The sequence below is a fragment of the Aulonocara sp. 'chitande type north' Nkhata Bay genome, linkage group LG22, assembly GCF_057382095.1.
Source record: "Aulonocara sp. 'chitande type north' Nkhata Bay isolate Kocher_YH1m ecotype deep benthic linkage group LG22, A_spYH_male_GT1.1, whole genome shotgun sequence".
In the NCBI taxonomy this organism is placed as follows: Eukaryota; Metazoa; Chordata; class Actinopteri; order Cichliformes; family Cichlidae; genus Aulonocara; species Aulonocara sp. 'chitande type north' Nkhata Bay.
Window position 1 is genome coordinate 11,224,343 of NC_141364.1, and position 25,613 is coordinate 11,249,955.

The window sequence follows — 25,613 nt, forward strand, 5'->3', positions numbered from 1 at the left end:
GAAGTTCCTAAAAGACGTTCTGCTATGGAAAAATGGTTTTCATTTAAGAAATCAATGGGAAACGCTCCCTTACAGTTTGGTGCAGATTTGTATGTTTTCTCATGATCCAAAAAAAGCTTGTAGGTAACCGGTGAAGCTAAGATTTCCTTATAATACCCTCATTTTATGATAGGTTTATATACACTGATGGAACATCCTGAATATTGAATGAGGGGGGTGTATATAGGAAGGTTTTACAGTGTGTATGTGTTTGTGTGTGGGAGTGGGAGTGGGCTGGAGGTACGTATGTATATACATTTTTAAGTTGTATCTGGTGTCCCACAGGAAGAAGGTTAGAAGTTTAAACCTCCTGGCCGGTCCTGAGCATTCTTTAGTTTAATTCAACGTTCTAGGAGACAGGCTGTACCACGTCTCTTGCCTTGTGACGGCTCGGCTAGGTTCATCCTCACTGTTAAGTTGGATAAGTCTGTCCATGTATACAAACATCCACCTACTTCCTTCTGCTGGATAAGCAGCAGGAAACGGCTGGCAAAAGTCTAAGCAGAGATACCCAGATAACAGTTTGCATGCCAGCCGAGATATAATCACTCCAGTGTGTCCTGGGTGTGCCCTAAGGTCCCTTCCAAGTTGGACTCGAGCCCACCTCAACTGCTGGATTAGTTAATATTGTGTTTGCCATCCTCTGGGGACTGTATATGGAAATTAGGTATGAAGCATGCTTTGTTTTGTGAGGTCAGTGTTTTTGTGCATGGTCCCTGTCAAATAAATACCAAAGCTCCTGAAACACAATGTTTAAGGCACGGCCAGGCCTCTTCTCAACATGGCCTCACCAGGAAACTACTGTGGGGCAATATAGTAATAAATCAAGCTTTCATATCTATCTGTTATGATCACACTCTAAAGAGGTTAGCTAGATGCTGTATCCATATGGCTGGAAGCACATCCCTAATCTTCCACATTAGTAATTACCCTGTGCCATCGGTGCCAGCCTCTGCAAAAATTGAATAAACAGAAAATATAGTTTGAGAGAAAGAAGTCATGTTTGTGTAAGGCACTGTTACAAATGTCCTGATGCTTTTACTAAACTGATAATGATCTTATTTAAACAAAGGCAAGCATTAAAAGCTTAAGCAGCACTGTTTTCTTGAGACAAACCTACAACTATGTTACTTACTGTATTTTTTAAAAGGAAAACGTGGTAGTATCAAACCTGGATTGCTGGTCCGATTCCTTATTCAAATCTGCATTCCTGCACGTGACACTGGAGCACCGAGCAGTCTCTTTCTCTGCTGTAGTCACTGGCTCAGTCTGTCCAAATATCCAAACTGCTCCGTATCCCGCTTTTGCTTATTTTTCTCTCCCTAGTGAACTCCCAAAAGGGGAAAAAGCTCCAGGTGAAAATGATCCAGTGCAGAAAACGTGCAGGAATCAGTTAGGATCCGGCAGCCTGGATTTTTTTTTTAACCATGCAGCAGCTGCCCCGAGGCACGTGGTGACTTTCACTGTGCTGCAGCAGTAACGCTCAGGTGCACACGGTCACCTGGGCTGATGACAGCTTGGCCATTACTGACTTTTTAATGGCCAGTTCACCCATGAGGGGTTTGTTGCAGAACAATGATCTCTGTCACCGAAACCCTCGCCCACCTTCTCTCTCTTTCCTCCTCTTACATCTGGCAAATTCTCTCCCTTTGACTTGTTTCTTCCTCCTCCTCTCTCAGCAGGAGCAGTCAGCTCTGCATCGGCTTCTCCGCAGACAGGCTGATGTAGCTTTTCTCTGTCCCACGCACAGCTTCCTCCGGCTGCCACAGGGAAGGAAAATCAAGTTTTTATGTCTCTTTCAGGCAGCATACCCAGGAAAACATTTAATAAAATGAATAATCATGACAAACTGCTTATTTTGTTGTGACAACTCTACAAATATCCTTAGAGCAATAACTACACTAATCCTAAAATAAGATTACAAATCAAAGACCCAACAGAAAGTACGAGTACATCACATTAGTCTTTAACTCACTTTAAACTTTACTCTTTTCCAAGATCTTGGCTTTAGGGTTTTCTCACTTATTGCATATACAGCGCCTTCCATAATGTTTGGGACAAAGACAGTTTGTAGTTCTGCCCCAATCACAGCGGATTGCAAATCAATCAATATGTGACTGAAGTGCTGACGTTCAGCTTTAATTCAAGGAGCTTTATAACAATTTTACATGCACTTTTTAAGAATTACAGCGATTGCTATACACAGTCCCCCAAATTCTGAGATTCAAAATTAATGAACATAAATTTAAACACTCTTTTTAATACCTTTATGAAAAGAAAAACTTCACCTGAGGTCTAAACCCGTGGGCAACACCAAATGTTGAGTTTCCTTGCTTGAGTTACTCCATCAGATCTCTATTATAGCCACCTTCACTTGCTGCTTGTTTGTGTTTGACAATGGAAAAAGCGCACTCTGTTGGGTTTAGATCAAGTTAGGGTGCTACTTCTATCAGCAGTCACATCTTCAGGTAACACTAGTGACTTTGTTCCACAGCCATACACACCAATGCCACAACACTGCCTCTATCATGTTAGACAGATAATGTATGCTTTGGATCATATTCCATAATTTTCTCTTCACATCATTCTAGTTCAAGTTAATCTTGGGTAACAAACGTGTGCCATTTGCAAGCACTCATATGATTTCCGTGAAATTATCATGTATTTTAAACGAAGCAACTGAAACTGGATTCACTTCTAAAGTACATCTGGGTCTGGGTCTCAAGTTACATAGCAGAAATGTTGACCCCCGTTTGAGCTCTTGGTTGCTCCTTAGATTTAAATCTAATGGTTTTGCCATCAAGTCCCCTTGGCTTTGGAGTGACCAGCCTGAGGAGAGAATGCTTGCTAATCTCCTTAAAAAGTCCTTTTCATACTTTTAAATTGGCCTTTTATGTCTTGTCATCAGTGATATCTTTTTACTGTCCGTTTATCTGCTTTCAGTTATTTTGTTTATGGTCTATTTTGCCTGTTCTAGGTTTTTTATTGACATGTGTACACATTTTAATCATATGATAACAACAACAACAACAACAACAACAACAACTAAAAGTCATTCTTAGTAATTTCATAACACCAAGTATTTGCCTCACTGAATAAAAGACGTTCAGTAACTGCCAGCTTCATATCAGAGATGAAACGTAGAGGGACTAAATAAAGAACATTACTTCAGCCTCTGCTGGCCTATTTTATTTTGTCAACTAAATGACTGATAAAACAAACAAAATAACCCTGATTTGCTGACTAAGCTCCACTCTTGTCTCTTCTTATTCCCGTGCAGCGCGTAATGGACTGCTTAAAGCGCAAATTGGTGCATGTTTGACTATATGAATGAAAGTCTGTCAAGTCAAATGAGACGCGTGAGTAAACGCACTGAAAAAAACAAAAACAAAGAAACAAAAAAAAAACCCTCACACTACTAAGACAAAATGGTGGGCTCGTGCATTATGTATCTTGCGAAACTGACAAATCACTCAGATTTACTCAAGACGGGACAAGACGTGTTCAGCTGTCAGATAATTCAATACAGGCCGGTATCTGCCCACAGCACAGTCTGCTGCACTGTCATAATATTATAAACAACTGTGTGGGGGGTTGATGTATAAACCCAAGTGCCACTTGCGCGCATTTAGCAGATGTTATGTTTTTACAAGGCATGTCGACGTCCAAGCACTGACACGGGAAGGTTGAAGTAGTGCACCGTAAGGTATTTCACCTGTTTAATCCCGGGATCACTCGCATCCAAGGCACCTTGAGGCTAACAGCTGCTGACATCTCTCATCGGACCCTACACAATGCGTTTTAACGGCAACTGCCCCCAGTAACACAAGAGAGAGAATGCGTGCACGGACTTACACAAACAAAAAATGGTAGAGTTTCTCTTCAGCTGCTCGTTCCGATGTGTAGCCTTGTCTCTTGTTGTCCCCTGCTCTCCAAATTAGGTCAGTACTCCTCTCGCTGATACAGCTGATATGCCGTGAGTGAGTGCTTGACTGTCAATGCAATACGTTTTACGCAAGGTTCCGGTGATGAGATTTTCAAAACAAAGTAGGCAGTGAAAACAGCAGTTATGCGATGGTTAGCTAGAGCAGTTACGTGGTACATCTGTAAGTAAAACCGAAAGTCCTAACTAAATAGCTATATAGTTTTAATAACCTGGATATGAGCTCATTTTATTTCTTGCGATACAGGTTATTCTTAATTTTTCTTTTTTAACCAGTTGGCATTTCTTTATCATTTTCTATTTTTTAATCTATTTATTTATTTACACGTGGATTTTTGGTACATAATGAAAACACAATACAAATTAAATTAATTTGTTGTCTTAAGCTGAAAACGTTCAACGTTCATCCAGCTAGTTCCGGTTTACGCCCCCTAACGAGGAGCCGTTTAAAAAGGTAAATGCTCAACTCAACGAGTGCTAATAAACTTTTTCTCTTTTATATTAAAAAAATAATAACATTTTTAAAAAATAAAATTAAAACGATAAATCTGGATAACCTCGTTTATCTGACGTTATGACACGGGCTAAAATGGCGGTGTCGCCTTCCAACAATCCGCCTGATGATTGGTTGCCTGATTTTCTTCGAGCCTTTTTATTGGCTCGTGACATCTTTAGCTTGACAGTGTGTTTCCGGGGGGAGTGAGCACGAGCAGTTGCGGCGTGCAAGAGGGTTGTCAACAAAGTAAGTTCCATTGTTAACGTTCACCTGTTCAAATGTTAAATTGATATACATATACATTTTTGTCAGCCGTTAGCGGGACAGCTGACAGCCAGTAAATTGGTAAGTTGGCCCAGCGATGTGGCGCTGTTTCTTGCAATCAGTGCTCGAAAGACTGATTGGAAATTCATTGAAAAAGTTTTTCTCCTCTTTACATCTCTCTCGGTCGCATAGTTACCGGGCTCATAATGGCTGACAGTGCTGCCTTTACACCTACCGTGAACAGCCAGTCTCCTGCTAAAGAGGAGCAGGGAGGAGGTGAAGGTGGAGGAGGCTCAGAAGGGGATGTAAAAGACGGATTGACTGATGCCCAAAGAGGCGTCTTGGAGAAGTGTGTGCATGCGCTGAAGCACGCTAAAAACGACAGTCAAACGTTGGCTGCTCTTCTTCTGGTAAGTATTCGTTTAATTTAAGAATCGAGATAAAAACAAAAATATTGTTAAAGGAGTTCATATAAAACTGTTTTAAAATTGATTTTCAACTATTTGGGGGTTAAGCTTCCCCAAAATAAAACTAAGAAATTATGGGAGCTTTTTGCATGTTCCCTTTTTTTTTTTTTTTTTTTTTTTTTTAATTTATTTATTTTTATAAATACAGTTGCGTTTACCAAACTAATGGTTATTTGCAAACATTGTGGGGTTTTTTTTTGTTGTTTTTTTCCCTTAAAACTACCTCTGCAGCAGAGGAATGGGCAGAAGTATTGGATCACACCTCTTAATCTTTGAATTTTGGGGTTTTCAGTCTCATCGTCACAGGTGTGTAAAATCAAGGAACCAGCCAATTTAAAAGCTGAAACAGTGTTTTCTCAAGGGTCTTTTCTTGGATTGAATTTAAAGCTTCTGTTTGGTACTGTCATAAAGAATTATAATACCTTTCATTCTTATACAGATGGTACACAGTTGTACTTATCTTTTCCCTCTAATCTAGCCCCTGTTCACACACTGAGCTGCACTGATGAGATTAACTGCTGGATGTCTAGATATTATTTTATAGAACTGAACAGAAACAAGACATTTATATTTGTTGTTACTCCAAGGAAATCAGGAATCTTGCTCTGGAGAAGTGGTGAGTAATCTAATGGACGGGTCTAGGTTTGCAAATGCCACAGCAGTTACTTGCCTGACTGCATTGTGCTAACTGTAAAGTTTGGACGGCTGTTGCTTTGGAGTATTTGGTTCCAGTGAATGAGATCTTCATGGTTAAGCTCACCAAGAAGGTTTGGACAACTACGCTTCTAGCTTTGTGGGACTAGTTAGCATCGAGGTTCCTCTGTTCAAGCATGTCTGCCCCAGTGCAGAAAGCAAGGTCTCATAAAGGCATGGTTGGATTAGTTTGGTGGGCAAGAACTTGACTGGTTGGAACAAAGCCTTCACCATCAAACACCTTTAGGTTGCACTGGAACAGCTGGCATGCCAGATGGATGAATGGACAACAAGGAATTGCAAACAGATCAAAGTATCATTAAAAATTGCGCGCTATAACACTGTTTTATTTGTTGTTTTTTTTAAGTAGACAGATTTTACTGATGTTATATTTTAAATTGTGCCTCAACAAAGACTAATTCTACTCTATCTTCACATCCTCAGATAAGTCGCTTGTGCCCAGCCAGTGAACTGGACAAACCCACGTTGAGGCGCATCTTTGAGGCGGTGGGCCTCAATCTTCCAGCTCGGCTTCTGGTCACAGCAGTCAGAGGGGACGAGAACTCTGGCTTACCCCCAGATGAGCTCCTTTCGCTGGGCACGGCTTTGCTGGCTGCCCTGAGCACAGAGCCAGACATGGCCTCCAGTCCCCAGCTCCTCACCACCATCCCCCTCCTGCTGGGCATCTTAGCAAATGGTCCTGTATTTAACCAGCAGAAACGGGAAGACCGGGAGCAGCACCAAGTAGGGCAGAGTCCAGACGGTGAAGTCCAGTCAGCAATCATTTCAAACCCAGACTGTAATCCTGCCAGTGTGGCACAATCTGCAGAAGAGACTGAGAGCAGCAGGAAAAAAGGCGATGATGGCAGTGAAGCAAACAGAGTGTCAACGTCTCAGGAGAACCCTCCCTCGTCTAGCCTTGATGCGGCCTTGGCTGCTGACTGCTACCTGGTTTTGACAGTTGTGTGTGCCTTACCCAGAGGCCCGGAGCAGCTCCTGAGCAGGGGCGCCATCTCGGCTTTGTGCCAAGCGGTGGAACTGAACCAGACTCTGAGCCACGAGAAAGGGCTCACCTTGCTGGGCTCGCTCCTCTCTGGTAAAAACAAGGACAAAGCATGGAGCAAACACACTCCAGAGCTCCTCTCGCTGCTGGTCAGACTCTCCAAAGATTTCTGCGAGTCCACAGACGAAACCAGGTTAGGCATGTGTGGTCAGTTGGCGCAGTTTCTGCCCCCAGCCGGCGTGGCAGTGGAGAGTGAGGAGCTGAAGGCAGTCGTGGGCAGTTTATGGGAGATACTGAGACCTATGGTGCAGGCTAAATTGACACCGAGACATATCGGATCAATCCTGGTCCTCAGTGCTTGCCTGCTGGATTTATATGGCTGGGAGATGGCGGGACCTCCAAAGTTCTGTTGCTTACTGGTGAACCGGGCCTGCGTGGAGGTCAGAATGGGTTTGGAAGAACTGCCTGGTAATGATTTGACCCCTGAGGTGCAACACACAATAACAGGTAGTGTACTTACTCATAATAGTATGTTGATTGGAACTTTAAGTTTATTATTTTCCAGGATGACACTTCATAAAAAAGGAAAAAGGTTGATTAAATCTTGCTGTAAAGCTTTCTTACTTCAGTTTAATCTTAGAGCTGAAGTTGACTTGGAATCTCATTTCTGCTGTATGATTTGCATGTAACTGTTCACTCAGCTGATTTAAAGTAGTCATCTTGGTGTCCTCATTTGCATGTTTTGGTTGTCATGTAACAGTGTTTCTTGTTGGGAGCAAGTACAATTGAAGTTTAATTAAATAAACAGGCATCATCTGACTCCTTAAGTCATTTTCTAGGTATTGAGATCTAATCAAAGTTAACCACCTCAGTCATTTAATCTGAACTGTGCTCCTCGTAGGCTGTTACCGAATCATGGAGGCGGCCATAGAGCAGGCCTGCAGTCCGGGAGTCCTGCAGGCTGCTGCACCTTCTCAGAGCTCAATTGCTACCCTCAGTCTGCAGCAGAGCAGGCAGGTCCTCGGGGTCCTGGAGGAGGCCTTCTCTGGCTTGATGTACTTCTTGCAGCAGGTAAAGAGATGATGAGAAAACTAACATAACAAGCTATCTGTTGGTGATACTAGAAATATGATCATTTATTGTGCACAAAATTATTTCTGTTGTGCTGACGTGTAGAGCCTAGGAGTAAAGAGAAAATTTAAATGTGAATAAATGACTCGTTTATTCATGATATTAAAGGTGGAGCCGAGCCGCTATGGCGACCCTTTCGTTTTCGCCACATTCCGCTCTCTGTGCTCGTGGTTGGCTGAGGAGACTTCCTGTCTTAAGGAGGAAGTGACTAAACTCCTGCCATTTCTGATAAACTACACCCGAAGCCACCTGCAGGGTGGGATCTTAGAGCATAGCCTCGCTGACTGGATGGTCAAGATGTCTATTGGTGAGGACAGGGGCGCGTGGACGGGCAGAGAGGCTCTCAGGTAAAGATGAAGTCTGAGAGGAGATTGGTAACATTTAGAGAAAATCTGCTGGTTTTATGTTGCACTGCCTCTTTTCCTTTTCCCTCCTCCCTAGGTATCTCCTCCCAGCTCTGTGCCACCTGTCAGCAGAGGAAGTTCCCAGGAAGGTGTTGCTCGATGTCGACACCCCGGCCCTGCTGGTGGACTTCCTGTCTCAGAGCTGGACTTTCCTCAGGGGAAAAACCAGTGTCGCATCCACAAGGGATCCCAGCATGGAGACAGCCTGCTCTGCTTTGCTCAACTTCACTGTTACAGAGCCAGAGAGAGTCAGGTAGCTGGTTTATCATCATAATCATCAATGTGACAAGCAAACCGTCTGTTTCTGAGTGTCTGCCAAATGTTTATGAGCAGTACTTATCACACAATCTGTGTTTAAAAATGCAAACCTGTAAATTTATTGTCTTCTAGAAAGGACTCGTGTTTCAGAAGCCTTGAGGTCCTTCTGAGTGAAGCACTCCCCCTCTTGGTGAATAAGCCCCGCCTCCTGGTCCTAACAGCAAATTGCTGCACTCTGGGACTCATGATTGGCAGATTAAAGGAAGGAGGTGAAAGTGGTTTTTGGTTCTTTATACTCTTAGGTTTGGGGGGGGGGTGTAATTTATTTTTGCATAACCTTCAAGTCATTTAATCTAGAAACGCTCTGTATAGAGATTCTCCATTGACATATCTGCACACTGCTTAAAGCTATTAGCTACTGGAACAACAGCTAGTTTTTCAGGGCTTTCCAGTGTAACCACGGGAATCTATGCCATGACCTCGGTTTTCCTCCACTTAGTGTTGGCTCAAACTGCTCATAGTTTACAAGTGTAAATGTATTTAAAAGGCTAAAGATGGTAAATTTTCCCTTCCCTACAGTTTGTATTTATTTATACACAGAACCAGTTTATAGAGATTACCCTGCACTGACTGGCAAAGCTGTGTCACCATAATGCTAGCAAGCTAGCCAACAAATGTTCCCATCTCAATCCTTTGCGATAAGGTGATCACAAACTTAAGTAACCTTGAGTTGTTGACATTGTGCAGTTTTCTTTGTTTTGAACCACCACCCACAGAACAAACTCTTGCACACACAGGCAGATGTGGCCCAAAGCTCCTTCTGCTTCTGCTCAGCAGTTCTGCTGGAAATTTACAAGAAGGAAAACTTGCAAGAATCTAGCTGCAGTCTTTCTCGTAGTGGTCCTGCAAGATTCCTAAGCCTTGCACAATGTTGGTCTATGATGTGAAACATGACGAATGTGACCCATTTAGATATGAACAAATAAATTAATGGTTTAGTTATTTGTTAAATAGTTTTCAACAAAGCTCTTCTCTGCAGGCTCAGTGGAAGCGGGCCAGCGGCGTTTCCTTTCTTCAGCTCTCCGGTTCCTTCGCAGCGCCCTGGACTCGAGCTCTAGTCCAGGTCCAGCGAAGGTGAGCCTGAGCTGGGAGGACAGTTGGGACGACGCTGCAGAGCTCTGGAGGTTGAGTTTGCAGGCCCTGGGAGGCTGTGCCCGTGCCCAACCCTCAATCACCACCCTGATCAGAGAGGAGGGTTGGCTCAGACACATGCTCGCCATGCTTCATCAGTGTAGCGCTCTGCCTGACCAGCTGACCCAGGATGCGCTGCAGGAGGCTCTGTGTGCCCTGGCAGAGCGGTGCCCGGTGTGCAAACAAGAAATCGGAGACATGATGACGAGATCCAGCGAAGGAGCTTTGAGCAGTATGAAGAAGCTGAAGAAGTCGGTGGGAGTGAAGTAAAACCAGCTGCTCTGGAGAAATGGTGTACTCTCTAATCGAGTACTTTTAACTTTTAGTGAAACCGCACAATGAAACCAATAAACCAGGGAAACTGCTGAAACCAAACTCGTATTATAAATGTGTTTGCTTTGATGGTTTTTTTTTTTTTTTTTTTTATTAATAAATTGGGGATGTCTGCCGAAATGTCTAGTTTTAATAGGAATGAGGAGGATCATGCATTTCTGTGCACATTTCTCTGAATGTGCCCCGTTTGACTGACCTACTTTATTGTTTTCATCATAAATCATTGAAAACATCTGAGAGCTCTGCAGGTAAATCCTTACAGAGACGGCTATACCTGTCACAAGGAGCTGAAAATGCACACAAGCTGTTTCTTAAATGCAACTGTTGAAAATGTAAATGCCTTTAATAAAGAACTATTTTTGTTAGAGAACGCTGTGTTTTGGGTTTGCTTTTTTGTTTTTACAGCTTTGTCTGTTACTAGCTGCTGCTTTGAGGACAGTTTTGTGCTGTAATTGCATCATAAATTAAATATGATGCAGGTCTGCATTATGAGGTTGGATGTGAACATTTAAATTTCCTGTTCAAAGGTCATATTATTGCATTGGCCATTACATGAACTTAAAATAATGCTAAATTTAAATCATTTGATTAGAATCTTGTAATTTAAGTATTATGTCAAACGTTCAGTGTAATGCGAACTGGGCTGGTGTACATTTATACCAAGCACATTTTCCTTATATCACTGAACAGGCATTCAGTCGGTTTCCACTAGATGGCGCAATGACACTTAATGTGTGGTGAAGTTCTTGTTTACTGGCAAACTTCTTCCGTTATCCACATTTCCAGAGTTTTAGTTGTTTCAATTATTAGGCTGGTAATTAAATTATAGTGAAGCTATTAATAAAACAATATGTGGTGGAAAAAAAACCTCAGCACAGAGAACAAAGTGTTTAGTTATGACATCGTTTTACTGGACGCTGAAAATCTTAAATTGGCGCATATCAGTCATCTAGCAACAAGAATTAAATGCTGTAGCGGATGTTAGACTTACTCAGAAATGCGGGGAAAATTTTATTTTTATTTGAGTTCTGGAATATTTCTAAGTATTAAAGTGAATTTTTGATTAGGTTGATAATTTGTCAGGCCATTATCACCAATCAGCTATGTTTAACCCCTCCACCGCTGATCCTATGGTCCTCACACCAACCGTGACAAAAGTTTTCAGTTGCCCCCCTCCTCGACTCGTGTCACCTACCGCCCTCTTTTGTGTTTTTTCTAACACCCCCCCTCCTCACACCCGGCTCTATTCTCTGACTCATCCATACAAACTACTGCATCGTCTCTCAAAGTAACTCACTCCCCTCTGCACCTTCAGCCTGTCTCCTCTCTTCTCTCCATCCATCTCTAACCCCTCAGCTGCAGCTTGACGTACAGCCCGAGCGCCATCATGCTCTGGAAATCCCGAACTAAAACTGACAACGCGCAGGTAAAGTTTTATTTTCATTGGTGGGCTCTGTGAGTCCGTTATGTTTTATATAGAAGCGCGTAAAAAGGTGCACACGTCTTTTTAAAATGTATTTATTTTTTTTATGTCAGAAGATAATTTAAGTCGGTTCAAACCGTGAAATACTCAAGGTGTATTAAAAAAGTTGAAACAATTAAAATAATTTAGATTTTTAAACCATCCCTCTAAAATTTCGTGCGTAAAAAGACAAACTTTTTAACGTAGACGTTAAAAGAATCACGGGAGATGATTTCCTTGTTGAAAATGTGAATTTTTGAGGGATATTTACTACTAATAAAACCCATCTGGGGTCTTACTTCGTGCGCAAAGCCTGCATGATGCTATTTTAAAAGGCAACAATAAAGCTAACGGTACAATCAGCGTGGGGCAAAACAAGCAAGCGAAGGAATATATCTCTTTAAGAGAAGTGGCTCCTCTCGACCCCTCCCCTTATTCTGCCGGGTGCGCGCAAAACCTATAAGTAGTGCGCTCATGGAGAGGCTGCAGGACTCTGTGTTGTGTTGTACGCGCGTGTTCGTATCTGCCAGCTGCTTTTCATCTGCGCGTAAAGAGCTCCGGCAGACAGAGAGATAAGGAAAAGTAAATATCAGCACCTCTGAATTGAATGGACCTTTAATAAAGGCCTGGATTACATCTGGGAACATTTTTTGTGACACCTTATGAGCCGTGGGAAGCCTTCGACTCCCGTTGAATTTTAAATTTTGGGGATCTGTCCAGACTGGTCCAGATGTTAATCCACACCTATTCAGCTATGGTAAGTTAGACAGAGTCGTTCTGGGTTGTTGTTTTTTTTTGTTTGTTTTTTTAGTATTTTCAGGGCTGCTGGTGTCTGTTAGTCGTTACTGTAACACAAATTTACAAGGATTTTGTTTTTTGCATTAGAAATGTCAGTAAACCTTATAGAACGGGCGTAAAACAATTGCAGCTGGCGGTAAAACAAATTAACAAAATTGGAGTATATTAAGATACAGAAAAAGACTTAAACAGTGCGTTGAATTCTTTACAGCAGCTGTCAGCTTACAGAGTAATAGTAATTCATGTTTATTGTTTTCTAAATCATATAAGATTTGTGGTTCAACCGTTGCTGTTAATTCGGTTTCCTGTAGAAGTGGTTCCAAAGAATCACAGATACTTCAAAAAATTTGACTTTACTGACACTGCGCCGCGCATCTGTCCCAGAGATGCTCTTTGTCTGTCTGCACACGGTCACAGCAGCTGAGACAGTGACCATGAGGAGTCCACACGGTGGAAAGATGCTCATCTTTTTCTGTGTTTTGCAGTTTTTTTTATATAGAGAGAATTTGGGGAATAAAATTTGAAATGCACAAGTACGCACAATCAGTATGAGTAATTGTAGTACTGAATATCGACCTTGATCACAAATATGAAAGCCCATAATAATATTAATTTAAAGTTATTAGGTTGCATTTCTTTGAGAGATGATTTGAGTGGGTTTTAATGGCCTGGCAGCAGTCAGTCTCTCTGACATGTTTTATAGTTATGTACCAAAGCGGATCCCGGCTTACATTCTGTGCAGCCGGCCTCCGGGTTCTCCCAAGGATCTTAATAAAAACGCATGGGGAACCATCCCTGAGCCACTGTGGTCCCAGTCTCAGGAACAGTCTGCCTCAGGGAATGGTGGACTGCACCTCAGTGGAGATTTAAAAAAAAGAAAAAGAAAGAAGAAGAAGAAACCCGAAGACATAATTATTTTCACTTTTACTTAAGGTGTCTTCTCATTTGTGGCCCATCAGTTACCTTATAATCTTACCTTTCTTCTCTTTCTTTATTTTTTCTTTATTATTTATGACTCTCGTTTGTTGACATTTTCGATATTTACAGTGTATTTTTTAATTAAAAAAACATTTTGCTGTTTGTTGTTATAAAACTTTTGCAAATATCTGTTTGTCTGTTAATTGTTTTGCCCATTCTTTCCTTGTTGCCCGAAATGCACTTTTTCATTCATCTGTGGGTGAAAGGCGGTGCACGAATAAAGCTGTGCCGGGCTGACCGATATCTGCTTTTAAGGCGGCATTTTTGGCAGGGAGATAATGGACATTGTTTCCACCACAACAGCATCGATCAGGTTGACCCAGCTTTGAGAAAAAAATCAAATTTCACCGGGATGCGTGTGTGTGTGAGCCCAAATGTAGGCTAGGGGACTACATGTTTGCACACACACACACACACACACACACACACACACACACACACACACACACACACACACACACACACACAGCGTGAACATACTGGCATCTCTTTTAATAAGAGAGGTCAAACTTGTGAAGTCACATTGAATTATCGTTTGGTTTCGCGCGCCTTGCCAGCCTGAATGAACCCCTCTTTTGCTTTAATTTTCACTCGTGGGGTCAGTTTGTGTTTGTTGACGCAGTCCCTGATTATTTACAGATGGAGCCTCCTCCCGGAGCGACGTGCTGCTGTTGTTATTGTTGCTGTGCGTTACCTGTCCTTTGTGCAGTTCCTTGGTGGCAGTGACCTTTCTGACACTTTTCAACAGCGATGCCAAGGGCGTCTTCTGCCACGGCGCATCACTTCAAGCGCAGCTGCTATTTCCATCCCTCCCTAATGAAATGGAAATATTTATTTATGGATTCACGACTTTTATTTTGGACACATTAAAACTTTTTTTCATATTTTAATTTTGCGTTTTTGTGACTTATTTGTTTCTTTTATTTTTCCTTTTTAAAATCTCGATTCCTTTATGGAAATAACGCTTTGGTTTAAAATATTTTTTCTCTGAGCTCAATGTTTTTAACCCTGAAACTCTGAGCACGTTGAGCTCCTGATATGAAACAAACTTTCTGATTCTCTGCAGGACCGCGCAGACGGACTAAGCGGCTCTTCGCCGAGCGGGCGCCTTTCCCAGCTGTCCTCCCTGAACCAGGCCGCCTACTCCTCGGCTCCCCCGCTCTGCCACACTCCGGCCTCAGACTTCCAGCCTCCCTACTTTCCACCCCCCTATCCACAGTCTTCACTGCCATACTCTCAGAGCCAGGACTCTGCTTATTCCCACCTGTCAGACCCCTACCCCTCCATCAACTCCATCCATCAGCACCAGCAAGCAGCGTGGCACTCGCAGAGGTCGCGCTCCGAGGAAGGGGGGCTACTATCACAGTCTCACCGGGCTTTGAGCCTGGACCCCCGTCGGGAGTATCCAGCTGTCCCGCGGCTGCTGCACGGTCTCGGGGAAGGGGCTGCAGCTCTCGGAGACGGTCCTCTCGGGATGCACCTGGGACATCACGGCCTGGATGATCTTCAGGTGACTTTTTTTGTTTTTCCGCTTGTGTTGCGTTGGCACTGCTGCTCCAGAAGTCCGTGCGTAAAAGTCAATCGGCACACGATAAAGACGCACGCATTTTTTCTTAAAACGCTCGTATTTGTTGTGCTTCAATAATTATCCTTTACGACAATGAAATATTTTAAAATTAGCTTATGTAAATAAATACTACTAAATTCTACTAAATACTAGAAAACGCGCAGTGCGGCGAAAAGGCCTCAGGGCAATTTATCTTTAATTCCAAATAAGAGTTTATAAAGATGCAGGCCACACTAAAACATCTACATAAAAAGCGAAACGTGTAATTTACAACTCTGGTAATTAATTTAAAAGTATTTTTTATGTTATTTATTTGTTTTTTTATTTTTTAAAACACCTTCAGAGCTGCAGTTTTATATTTTTCCCTAAAAATTGATACTTTAATTTTAGCGTCTGACACAGAAACAGCAAAGGAAACAGCAGCACGCTGATTTCTCAAGACAAGAGAAAAATATTCTTTAAATTTCTAAATCTCTACATCTTACAGTTGTCTGTTTTCCTGCTTTATCCGTTTGTGCTGGACATGATCAATAACGACATGTCTTAGATGGTTTTTATATCAGTTAATGTTTCAGTTTTATTACTTGAAATCTTTTTGTATATACGTTTTTTTTCTAAGCTTTTTTTAATGGATTATCCACAATAAAAACGATACCCTAAAATATGAATATAAAAAACTGCATTCGTTAAATGAATGATAGCAATTTGGCCTCACTCCATTTTATTATCCACTCCAGCATTATCCTCCGTCTCGCGCAGACACAAAGTGATTCTGCAGCCTTTTTGCCTTCTGCAGGTTTTTAGGGGGAGAAGAATAGTTTCTATGGTTTATTGAGCAGTCAGCTTCCCTGCAGCAGGTGCAGCTGCAGACGCTGTTTGTTGCCTCCTCGCAGAAGAAAAAAAAACACACACACAGACACACACACACACACCGAGACCAATTGATCTGCACGGTCATTAATAGAAAAGAAACGTCTGAGAGGAGCGCCGGGCGAGGAGTCAACCCGGGCATGTTGCTGTTAAACGCTCCCACTTGACAGGGACTTTTATTTGATTAATGGATTATATCCTCCGCGTTTGAACCCTCTCATAGTGTCAGCACAAAGGAGGCAACATGAGACTCGGGCCCTGCAACATGATTTTACTTTCAATCAGAGAAAACTCCAAATGTTTCTAATTTAGTCTTTGAATCGCTGAGCCACACTTCACTTATCAGTAAATCGCATTTTCTTAAGATTTAAAAAGATATATTTATTTATTTTTACCTAACACATATTATGCAGATGTATTAATGATTTTTATGTTGCTTTATGTTGCTTTTTCTGTCCAAAAAATAGCCTTTGTTCCAAACGTTTTATTGCTTTAGGCTTAAAAGAATTGAAATGAAGTGACATGTCTTCTTTTTGATTAAACAGAAATGTAAACTGCTTTGTGCGTCACAACTTCAACTCATTTACTTTCTCTGTTGCACAAAACAACTTGCACTAAATCAAATTTGCTTTTATTATTTACTTCGATATTGATGGTGCTCATATGTGCTGTGAGGGGAAAGTAAATGTTGGACCTTCCATCTTGCTTTGGCCTGAGAGAGACAAGCTGTATATCTCTGTGTGTGTCTCTGTGTGTGAGTGTGTGGTGGCTCTGAGGCCGGTGGATAAATGATAGTGACTGTCTGTCTGTCTGACACAGGGAATGGAGGAAGGATCAGCCTTGGGCATCCTCGACCACTCTGTCATTAAAAAAGGTAAGAGGTAGAAGAGCTGCGTGTGCGTCTGTGTGTGCACGTGTGCGTGTGTGTGTGTGTCAGAGAGCAAGAGAGAAAAGATCAATTGTGTATGTGTGCATTTGTGTCTAAGTGTGCACCTATATAATTGTGCCATACACGCTGAAGGGGATTTTGTGTTTAGGGGCACTCCAACACCAGCCTCTCTCACTCTCTTGTACTCTCTCTCTCTCTTACACACACACACACACACACGCACATGAACACACACTCTCTCACACACTATAAATAATTCTGTTTTGCTATTTCATTTGAAGTCAAGAAGTCCTCTAATACTCAGCTGCAGACTTCACCCCAAAGGCACACATTCTTAATGAACTGTTCATGGTCATATGAGAGTGTGTACGTGTGTGTCTGTGAGTGTGTGTGTGTTAGGCTTAGAGTGAGGAGCAGAGAGAAGTGGGGCAAGGAAGAAAAGGGAGGGGAACATGATAAAAGAGGAGTTGTGGAGAAATTTGCAGAGTACGATCACACTAATATTACCGACTCCGAGTGGCAGAAGACACAGGGGCGCGATTAGAAAATTCATGTTGGATTTGTAGCTGGTGTCGAGCGCGATGCTTTGAAAACAGATAGACGCCCTGCTCAGGTGCATTTTTAAAAAAAGGGAGGTTTTGCACAAAAACAGGCTAAAGATGGCACCCACTGTGTTATGAAATGACTGACAGAATAAGAGAAATAACACTAAGCAACATTGGTTCTTTGTTGTATTTCTTTAGAACGAGAAAAACTTCAAATTTAAACATGCATGCACAATAAAAAAACAAAACAAAAACATTCTGTGCTTCTTTTACTGCACAAAACCTTAAAAATCCTAACTGGTCTGGCCGTCCACACCTTAAAGTTTCCCCCGAAACTGCTGCTTGATTTGGTGTAATTCTCCAAATCAAGCCCTGGGAGCGGCTTTGCACATTTCTGGTTTCATTCAGACTGCCTGAAGCTCTCTGCTGCAGTCATCTGATGAAGTGACAGTGATTCCACTTGTTTGCCAAACGCTTAGAATTGATCAATTACCGCAGCGAGACTCTCCACGGCGAGCACTCGCAGCAGATAGCAGAGCAAACCTAGAGCCCTCTTGAATAAGAAAATCCATGGGGGAGAAAAAAATGAGATAGAGTATAAGGGGGGAAGAAGACAAGCAAGGAGGGAGAAGGGGGGGGGGGGGGTACGACAAGTGGGAGGCACACGAAAGAGTCAAGCAAGAGAGTGAAAGATGATAAGAGAAAGAGAGGGAGGGGCAGGGAGATGACAAAGGAGGGGAGCTTTGGAGAAAAACTCTGCGGCCTCGTCGCCTGGCTAATCGGCTCGTTGTGAATGAGGCGATTTTAGAGATTGTGTGCAGTTTGGGGGAATCTGCGCTGCACAGCAGGGAGTTGCAAAGAGGCCACCCGCCGTTGAGCACCCTCTCAGTGCAACGAGGGAGCTGGCACGCCAGCGTTAGTACAGTTTTACAGACAATGTTTCTTTCAAAAGACTGAAAGGAGAAGATAGATTGCAGAGCCATGAGGCATGGAACGACCACAGGAAGTGAGGCTGAGGGAATTATTATTACATGAGTTAAATAAGTCCTCAACTTCAACCTTCAACTAAAAGATCTGATTCTTTCACATGAAAGAGACATACGTGCAGATTGATTCAAGGTTTCTTTAACCAGAGATTCTTTTGGATTTCTAAGATCTTTGATTGCGTCATTTTATTCCTTAACCTTCAAAATTTTGAGTCCTGATCATTGAGGACAGCTAAGCCTAACACTGTGTGTTATCGCAGTATGCCTTCTTCTTCTCCTCCTTCGGATGTTCCCTTCAGGGATTGCCTGCTTGACTGATTTGCATCCATCTCATCCTCTGTCACACCAACCCTCTGCATGTCCTTGGTATCTGAATATGAGATTTTTGAATAATTATTAATAATTATAAGACTCAAAATGATGAGCATCAAAATCTATTTATGCTCCCCTCCACAAAAATATTGGCTTAGGATTTAAAGTTTCTCGTCATCATCATCGTCATCGGTGATACTCAGACTAGAGATTTAACTGTGTGTATCTCACCTTAAAGGACTGGATCTCCTAAATTAAAATAAATAAAATAAAACAACATATTTCCATGTTCTTTGGTCACTTAAAGCGCTCATCACAAACCACATAATCCCCATTTTGAGACTATCCAGGGACCTTTATAGCCTGTCAGCCCTCATTTCGCTCTCTCTGTCTTCATTTCCTGTCCTCTCTCTACCGTTAACTCTATATAAACATGTCTATCTCTCTCACATCGCTTCACTAAATCCCAACAGTTTGAGTTTATTATTGATTTTGCACGCACAACATTGCAGTGAAGGAGGATGGAAATATGTCTGTGCTGCTTATATTCAAATTTAAAAGCAAAATAATTCACCAAAGACAGTCTCTTCATAACTCTGGATGACATATAGTTAGCAGTTTTTATTACTGTGCACATAAATCGTTTCTAAAGGAGCATGCTGATGTTTTAAAAGTCATTTGGCCACAGTGTGTGAATACGGAGAAAACTGAATCTGTGGCAGGAGGCGAAAATTATAGACATATAAATCTGAAAACACTAAAGATTAAAGCACAATGAGAACACATTAAACAGACGAGGAGCAGATCTAAGGACTCTTTGTATCCTTCCAAGGAAATGCAGTCTTAAAGCAAATCGTCTGACTTCCTTCACTCTTCTCAATTCAGAGGATTTCTGCTCAAATAGAAAGTAATTTCATCATCGCCCAACATAAACATTGGAGAAAACAAAATCTGCCCCTGCCCCTGCTGCTCAGGTAGCAACAGGTACACTGAGTGTTACACCCGAGTAGCCTTCGATTGCTGACTCTGGCCAGTCACCTGAAGGTTTCTCTGTGTAACTTCTTAGCTCGATTTAAAATAGTTAAGTGCAAATTGAGCTCTTCGAGGTGCGAAGTGAAGCTATTTAAGAATGCGCAGTTAAAATGCAACCACCTGCAGCTTAAGGAACAGAATCAACAAGCAGCGCTCCAGAATTAGAGCTGTCGACGCAGGGGAGAACATTGCACTGAATAGATTAATCAGGAGGGGAGGAGCACGCTGTCACACAGTCATTCACACAACACAATCGTCGCCACACATGACATATGTTAAGATTGATGATCTGTATCCTTTTATCCCTCCTCATCCAGTCTTTGTTGCTTTAATAATCACCTTTCATCCCCCTTTTGCCCCACAGTTCCCATCCCGTCCAAGCTGAACGGCTCGTCCCTGTCCGCCTTGTCCATCGGTAAGGAGGGTCTCGGAGTGGGGTGCGTCTCCAACCCGGCAGAGGTCTTCTGTTCAGTCCCGGGTCGCCTGTCGCTGCTCAGCTCCACCTCCAAGTACAAGGTGACAGTTGGGGAGGTGCAGAGACGCCTCTCCCCACCTGAGTGCCTCAACGCTTCTCTGCTGGGAGGAGTCCTCCGCAGGTGAGAAGCAGACGGGGAACGAGAGGGTGCGACTTAGATGTAAAGATGTTTTTATTTAGTTGGGCTTTAAAGATTAAAGCACAAGAAAAATACAAACCTTTTCTTTTTTTAATGAATGGAAAAATGCTAACTTTACCTCATTAGGACCCAAAAATGCGGTAAAACGGAGCAGTCCCCAGCAGGAGCATCTGTTACTGGTTGAACTGGTTGAATTTGATCTTCTGTAACAGGGATGTCACACTAATTTTACATCATGGGCTACATGAAACCTAGTTTGATCTTAAGTAAGGCGTCAGGCCAGTGAAACTCTTCTTTCTGTCAGTGTAAAGAAGTTCAACTACACATTTAATCCCAGAGATAAGAAGAAGCTCCGACAGCCCGACTCTTTGGACTTAATTTGTAAGAAATTAATATGTAAAATTACAGAAAAGATTTTGGTAGCTTTCAAGTCCAAGACTGTTAGGTAATTATAAAACAGAAAGTTTTTGTTAATTCACAGAAAATGTAAAAAAATAAAAATAAAAAATCTGTATATAATAATAAATTTCTGCATTTGACGGTGAAAAAACAAGAACTATTCTGTCATTTAAATGTTTATAATTAATAAATTTCTTTGGTATAGTATGAGTGTCCATGGAGGAGATCTTCATCTGTAGGAAAAAGCTCTAAAACATGATACAAAATACAGTTTAAAGTCCAAAATATTTGCTCTTCTCTAAATTTTCATGGGCCGCCCTTTGTGCCGGATTGAAGTCTTTGCTGGACCCATTCTCGCCCCTGGGCCTTATGTTTGGTACCCCTGCTATATAATACGCTTTACCTTCTAGGTGCTGCTTTATGACACAACACAAAGCAGGAAAATGCACATGTGACTTGTTTATCTTCTTCAGAGAGGTATAAAAAACCAAACAATAACCAGGATTTATGGGAAATGTAGTCTAGAAACACAACAGCACAAGAAAACGACACAGGAACTACATTTTCCGTATTTTTGACCTTTGAGCGTGGGATCAAGTTACCACTCCAGTCAGGCTCTTTTATCATCAAATAGAGGAGAAATAATAAACGAGGACCAACAATGACCATGATATTTAAAAATGAAATATTTATATAATGGCAATAATAAACAGAGTCTAATAATGTTTAATATTATGATATTATGAATTATGAATCACACAGCTGTCATTTCAGTTCTCTCTTCTGCACTTCATTAATATCTCTATTGTGAATTCTTTTTGGCCACATTAATCATGTCGCGTTAGTTATTGTAACGGTCTCACTCTTTACAATACACGCCATACATTAGGACGTTTCTGCTTTCAGCTTTTCAGAATAAGATTGATTTTAGTCTAACTACAGGACCAGCGCCGAGGACCCAAAATAGGTCATGAGACTAAATCACAAGAGAAGCAATGCGGTTTAATGAACTACGGCCTCGGGGCGAGAGAACAACTTCGTGATTTGAGTTGCAGGCTGAAATACTTTGAGAGGACATAATTAAAAGATCTAAAGGGCCGTAAAAACCCAGTGCCTCCCCTGCAGAGAGATACAGATACCCCAGTGATAACAATACATCGCTGCCTATCACTTTGAGGTACCGCTGCTTAATCCACTTTATGCTTTTGCAGATTAAGAAATGAACCCTATTCCAATTATTTGGTACCTGGTTACTTTGGAAATTGGTGCAATGTTGCAGATTTTGAAGATATTTGTTTTATTCTGTATGTTTGTTATGATTTGGTTCATTTTTATGAATAAATGAATTTATGAGAAATGAATATTTTAACGTGTAAAACATTACAGTTTGTAAAGTGGCTTAAACTCGCATATGATGCATAAATCAGTCCCTATTTCATATTAATATGAAATGTAGAAATATTTAAGGGATTTTTTGATAACACTGCCTTATTATGCTTCTTCTAAAGTAGTATTTTTAATGCAAAATATCTTTTTACACTGTAGAATTACTTATTTCATATATTACTGCCCATCATCTACCTTAAATTTAAAGGTTATTGCAAAGAAAATCGTATGTGTCTCCAAACATAAAGTCTATATGAATTATGTGTTGAGGTCTGAAGAGCTTTAGTAAATCAACAATGAGCAGGATTCATTGGCTTTAAATTTTACTTGAATATAAAGAGGCAAAGCAGAAAAACATTGAGAAGAATACTGGATAGCATCAGAGCTGACAGGGAACATAGGGAGAGTTTAGCTTCGTGCACACACACACGTACAGAGGGACACAAAGAAGCACACCACAACAAAAGTCATAAAGACAAACACACTCGCACGCACGCACACACACAAATACACAAGAAGCATCTCCTAAAACTGCTCCCTCTGTTTCCCTGTCCCCCCCTCAGGGCGAAGTCAAAGAATGGTGGCCGCTGTCTGAGAGAGCGTCTGGAGAAGATTGGCCTCAACCTGCCCGCCGGGCGACGCAAGGCAGCCAACGTCACTCTGCTAACATCTCTAGTGGAGGGTAGGAAAAACACACATGCAAACACACACGCACACATATATACACAGAGGCACGTACACATATACAGTGACCTGCATACATCCTGACAGATAGAGACACATATTCACACAGCAAAATCCCTGCGTGAGCACACATGAATAAACAGCCACAGCATGGATGGCTGCATGCGTGCGCACAAGTGCACGCACACACACACACACACACACACACACACACACACACACACACACAGACATGGAGGGTGTCCTTTAAAAAACTGCAGCTGTAGCCAGAGAGCAGTGAACTGTTTGAGTGGTGAAAGTGAGCGAAGTGGTTAGTGAGTTTATCTTGACCTGACCCGAACAGTCAGTTGTGTATATTTAAAAGTCTTTATCTGAATAATTACTTGATTTAAACTAAACTGAAGCCCTGAACGTGAAAAAAAAAACAACCCATAAATCCATGTGCAAATTTCAGCTCGAGCTTCTTTTTAATCCAAACTCCCTCTTCTCCTCGTTCAGGTGAGGCCGTCCATCTGGCACGCGATTTCGGTTACGTGTGTGAAACAGAGTTCCCAGCCAGAGCCACGGCCGAGTATCTGTGCAGGCAGAGCGAGCCGGACCAGCTCCCAACGCGACGCAGCATGCTGCTCGCCACCAAGTGAGTGGCTGGTCTCTTCTGCTCATTTCACTCTTGAATTAATCTTGCATGAAATAGCTTTTAAAGCATGAGGCTGGTGATATTCAGCGTTTCTTCTTGCTTTCAACTAACAAAAACCAGCGCCATTCTGTTTCTCAGAAGTGGTCAGACATGAAGATTTAAAAAGTTAGTTTGTGTGTTGTTTGTGGACTGCAAGAAGAATGATGAGATCATTATAGTTGCCATTTAAAGAGAACTCCTGTTAGGTATGAAGGTCTAACAGATCACGGTTGAATGCTTCTAAAAGGCTGATCTTGTTTCTTCTCAGGGAAATCTGTAAAGAGTTTGTGGACCTCATGTCCCAGGACCGCTCCCCGCTAGGTGCCAGTCGACCCACCCCCTGCCTGGAGCCGGGCGTCCAGGGAAGCCTCACCCACTTCAGCCTGCTCACCCATGGCTTCGGTACACCCGCCATCTGCGCGGCGCTCTCCGCCTTCCAGAGCTACCTGATGGAGGCGATCAAATTGCTGGACAAAGGAGAGGGTGGAGGGAAGAGCCACCACGACAAGGAGATGAAGCACCGCAAATAGAGGGAGGGGAACACATGTGTGGATGAATGCATGGATGGATGGATGAGAGGCAGAAGGGAAGAGAAAAGAGGGAGAAAAGACTTGACTGACACCCTCTGCATCTTTACCTTTGCCCTCAGGATACAAACTGAGACTTTTACCTCCTCGAAACCTCTATAGCCCCTCCCCTCTCACTGAGGAGGCGGGGCTTATGATGATATCTGTACTGTAATGTGTGTCCACAGCCACCTCGCTCAAAATGACGCATGGACCTCTCTTCTCAGTAGCTGGTTGGTGTCACGATGGCGTCTTTTCAGGATGAGTTTTCACTTATGGCAGTATGCTTTTGGTTATTTCCCCCTGCCTTTTATTTACTTTGGTAAACATGCCACTATTATGTGTGTGTTAGAAGCCCCCGCTGTCATCACACACACACACACACACACACACACACACACACACACACACACACACACACAAAGAAAGTTTTAACTGAACTCATCTGGGAAGCGCCATAAGCCATATCCGAGACAAAAACCTGCTCTTTGCCCCTCTCTGGAACTTTGGAAGCCTTTTTGATCCATCCGATTGGACAAACCCAGCTTCCATTTGTAGTCCTTCATGGTGGGTGGTCATGGGAAATCGAGTTCTCTGGATTCTCTAGCAGCAAGGGTGAAGGAAGGCACGAGAGGCAGCTAAAGAAGATTTGTTTTCTTTTATTTTGAAGTACTGAGTGTTGGTAACTTAAGAAAATAACACAAATCATTTTGTACTTTCTGTGTATGTTTATTATTAATGTTATTACTGTTGTTATTATTATTGTATTACAGCATAAATGTAATATATTATTAAAGAATTAAGAACTGAGTGGTGGAGTTTCTCGTTTTTGATACAGTATAAAAAAAACAACAACAGCACCTTGAGGTGCAGCTGAATGGTACTGGCCACTGCTTTTATTTGCCTTGATTGTAAATCTCTGTGCCTTTTATTTTTATTGATCCCCATGGGCAAAGTTCCAACAGAAATGTCATAGCAAGGACTGCATCCAACACCTAAAGCTGCAGTAGGCAAAAATTTGCACGAGGCACAATAAATCCTAAATTTGAGGAAGAAACAAAGAAAAAAAACCAGCCTGTGCTCCTCTACCTCCCACCAGATGAGCACAGGGACAATGTATGTGCTTTATAAGAGGTAACGCATAAGAGCATACTGACTCCTGGCTTCACGCATGACTTAGACCCTGCTCTCAGAGGTGAAAGTCTTCAGAGTGTCAAACCAAATTGGCTAAAATCTTCAGTTACAGGCTGGTTTTTCTAAAGCTTGAAAGCAGAGCCCAGAGGAGATGCAGGAGTCTACTTCACTCTCAGAAAAACTGTCACAAAGCAATCACCCCGAGCCCAAAGTGACGCCGTTAGGACCAAAAGCCCAAACCCAAAAGAAAAGTTACATTTACATTATTAAACAGAAAATCAGTAGATGTTAGGATCAGTCTGTCACTGACAAATTTCAACAGCAGCCAGATACTGCTAAAAAAAAAAAAAAAGAAAATGAAAGGAAAACATTTTAATCAGAGTATCAAGTCAGTAAATATTCTGGGATATTGATGTGGTCAGCTAAGTAGACGAGGGGGTTGTTAATCAGTTTCAGCTGCTTCGGTGTTAATGAAATTAAAAACAGGTGCACT

At 42.1% G+C, this 25,613-nt stretch overlaps 3 protein-coding genes across 11 annotated transcripts in view; 2 read left to right on the forward strand and 1 right to left on the reverse strand.

Moving 5' to 3' along the window:
- kiaa0319l (KIAA0319-like ortholog) overlaps positions 1–4,560 on the reverse strand; it is a 37,128-nt gene extending 32,568 nt beyond the window's left edge. Inside the window, exons 1-3 of one of the 5 annotated variants that reach the window (XM_086279069.1) lie at positions 4,540–4,560; positions 3,895–4,031; positions 1,211–1,799 (exon numbers count right to left, since the gene is read on the reverse strand). The gene's annotated coding sequence lies outside the window, so the exon portion shown is untranslated. Of the gene's footprint in view, positions 1–1,210; positions 1,800–3,754; positions 3,828–3,894; positions 4,360–4,539 lie in introns of those variants that run through there. The other 4 variants (XM_086279071.1, XM_086279070.1, XM_086279068.1 and 1 more) reach the window with 4 other exon arrangements.
- ncdn (neurochondrin) lies at positions 3,844–10,592 on the forward strand. Of its 4 annotated transcripts, none has more exons than XM_086279073.1 (8): positions 3,844–3,980; positions 4,935–5,152; positions 6,347–7,412; positions 7,807–7,976; positions 8,145–8,383; positions 8,478–8,693; positions 8,831–8,967; positions 9,738–10,592. In XM_086279073.1, the coding sequence occupies exons 1-8, from the start codon at positions 3,938–3,940 to the stop codon at positions 10,157–10,159; spliced, it is 2,511 nt and encodes an 836-aa protein (XP_086135199.1). In that variant the 5' UTR covers positions 3,844–3,937; the 3' UTR covers positions 10,160–10,592. The 4 variants fall into 4 exon arrangements, with proteins under 4 accessions (XP_086135199.1, XP_086135202.1, XP_086135201.1 ...); XM_086279076.1 differs by lacking the exon at positions 3,844–3,980 and adding an exon at positions 4,326–4,436; XM_086279075.1 differs by lacking the exon at positions 3,844–3,980 and adding an exon at positions 4,577–4,724.
- A 938-nt stretch (positions 10,593–11,530) lies between these two features.
- tfap2e (transcription factor AP-2 epsilon) lies at positions 11,531–24,796 on the forward strand. Of its 2 annotated transcripts, none has more exons than XM_086280223.1 (7): positions 11,531–11,648; positions 14,527–14,970; positions 16,717–16,771; positions 20,026–20,257; positions 22,624–22,742; positions 23,243–23,381; positions 23,689–24,796. In XM_086280223.1, the coding sequence occupies exons 1-7, from the start codon at positions 11,610–11,612 to the stop codon at positions 23,948–23,950; spliced, it is 1,290 nt and encodes a 429-aa protein (XP_086136349.1). In that variant the 5' UTR covers positions 11,531–11,609; the 3' UTR covers positions 23,951–24,796. The 2 variants fall into 2 exon arrangements, with proteins under 2 accessions (XP_086136349.1, XP_086136350.1); XM_086280224.1 differs by lacking the exon at positions 11,531–11,648 and adding an exon at positions 12,157–12,441.
- Positions 24,797–25,613: the final 817 nt, after the last annotated feature.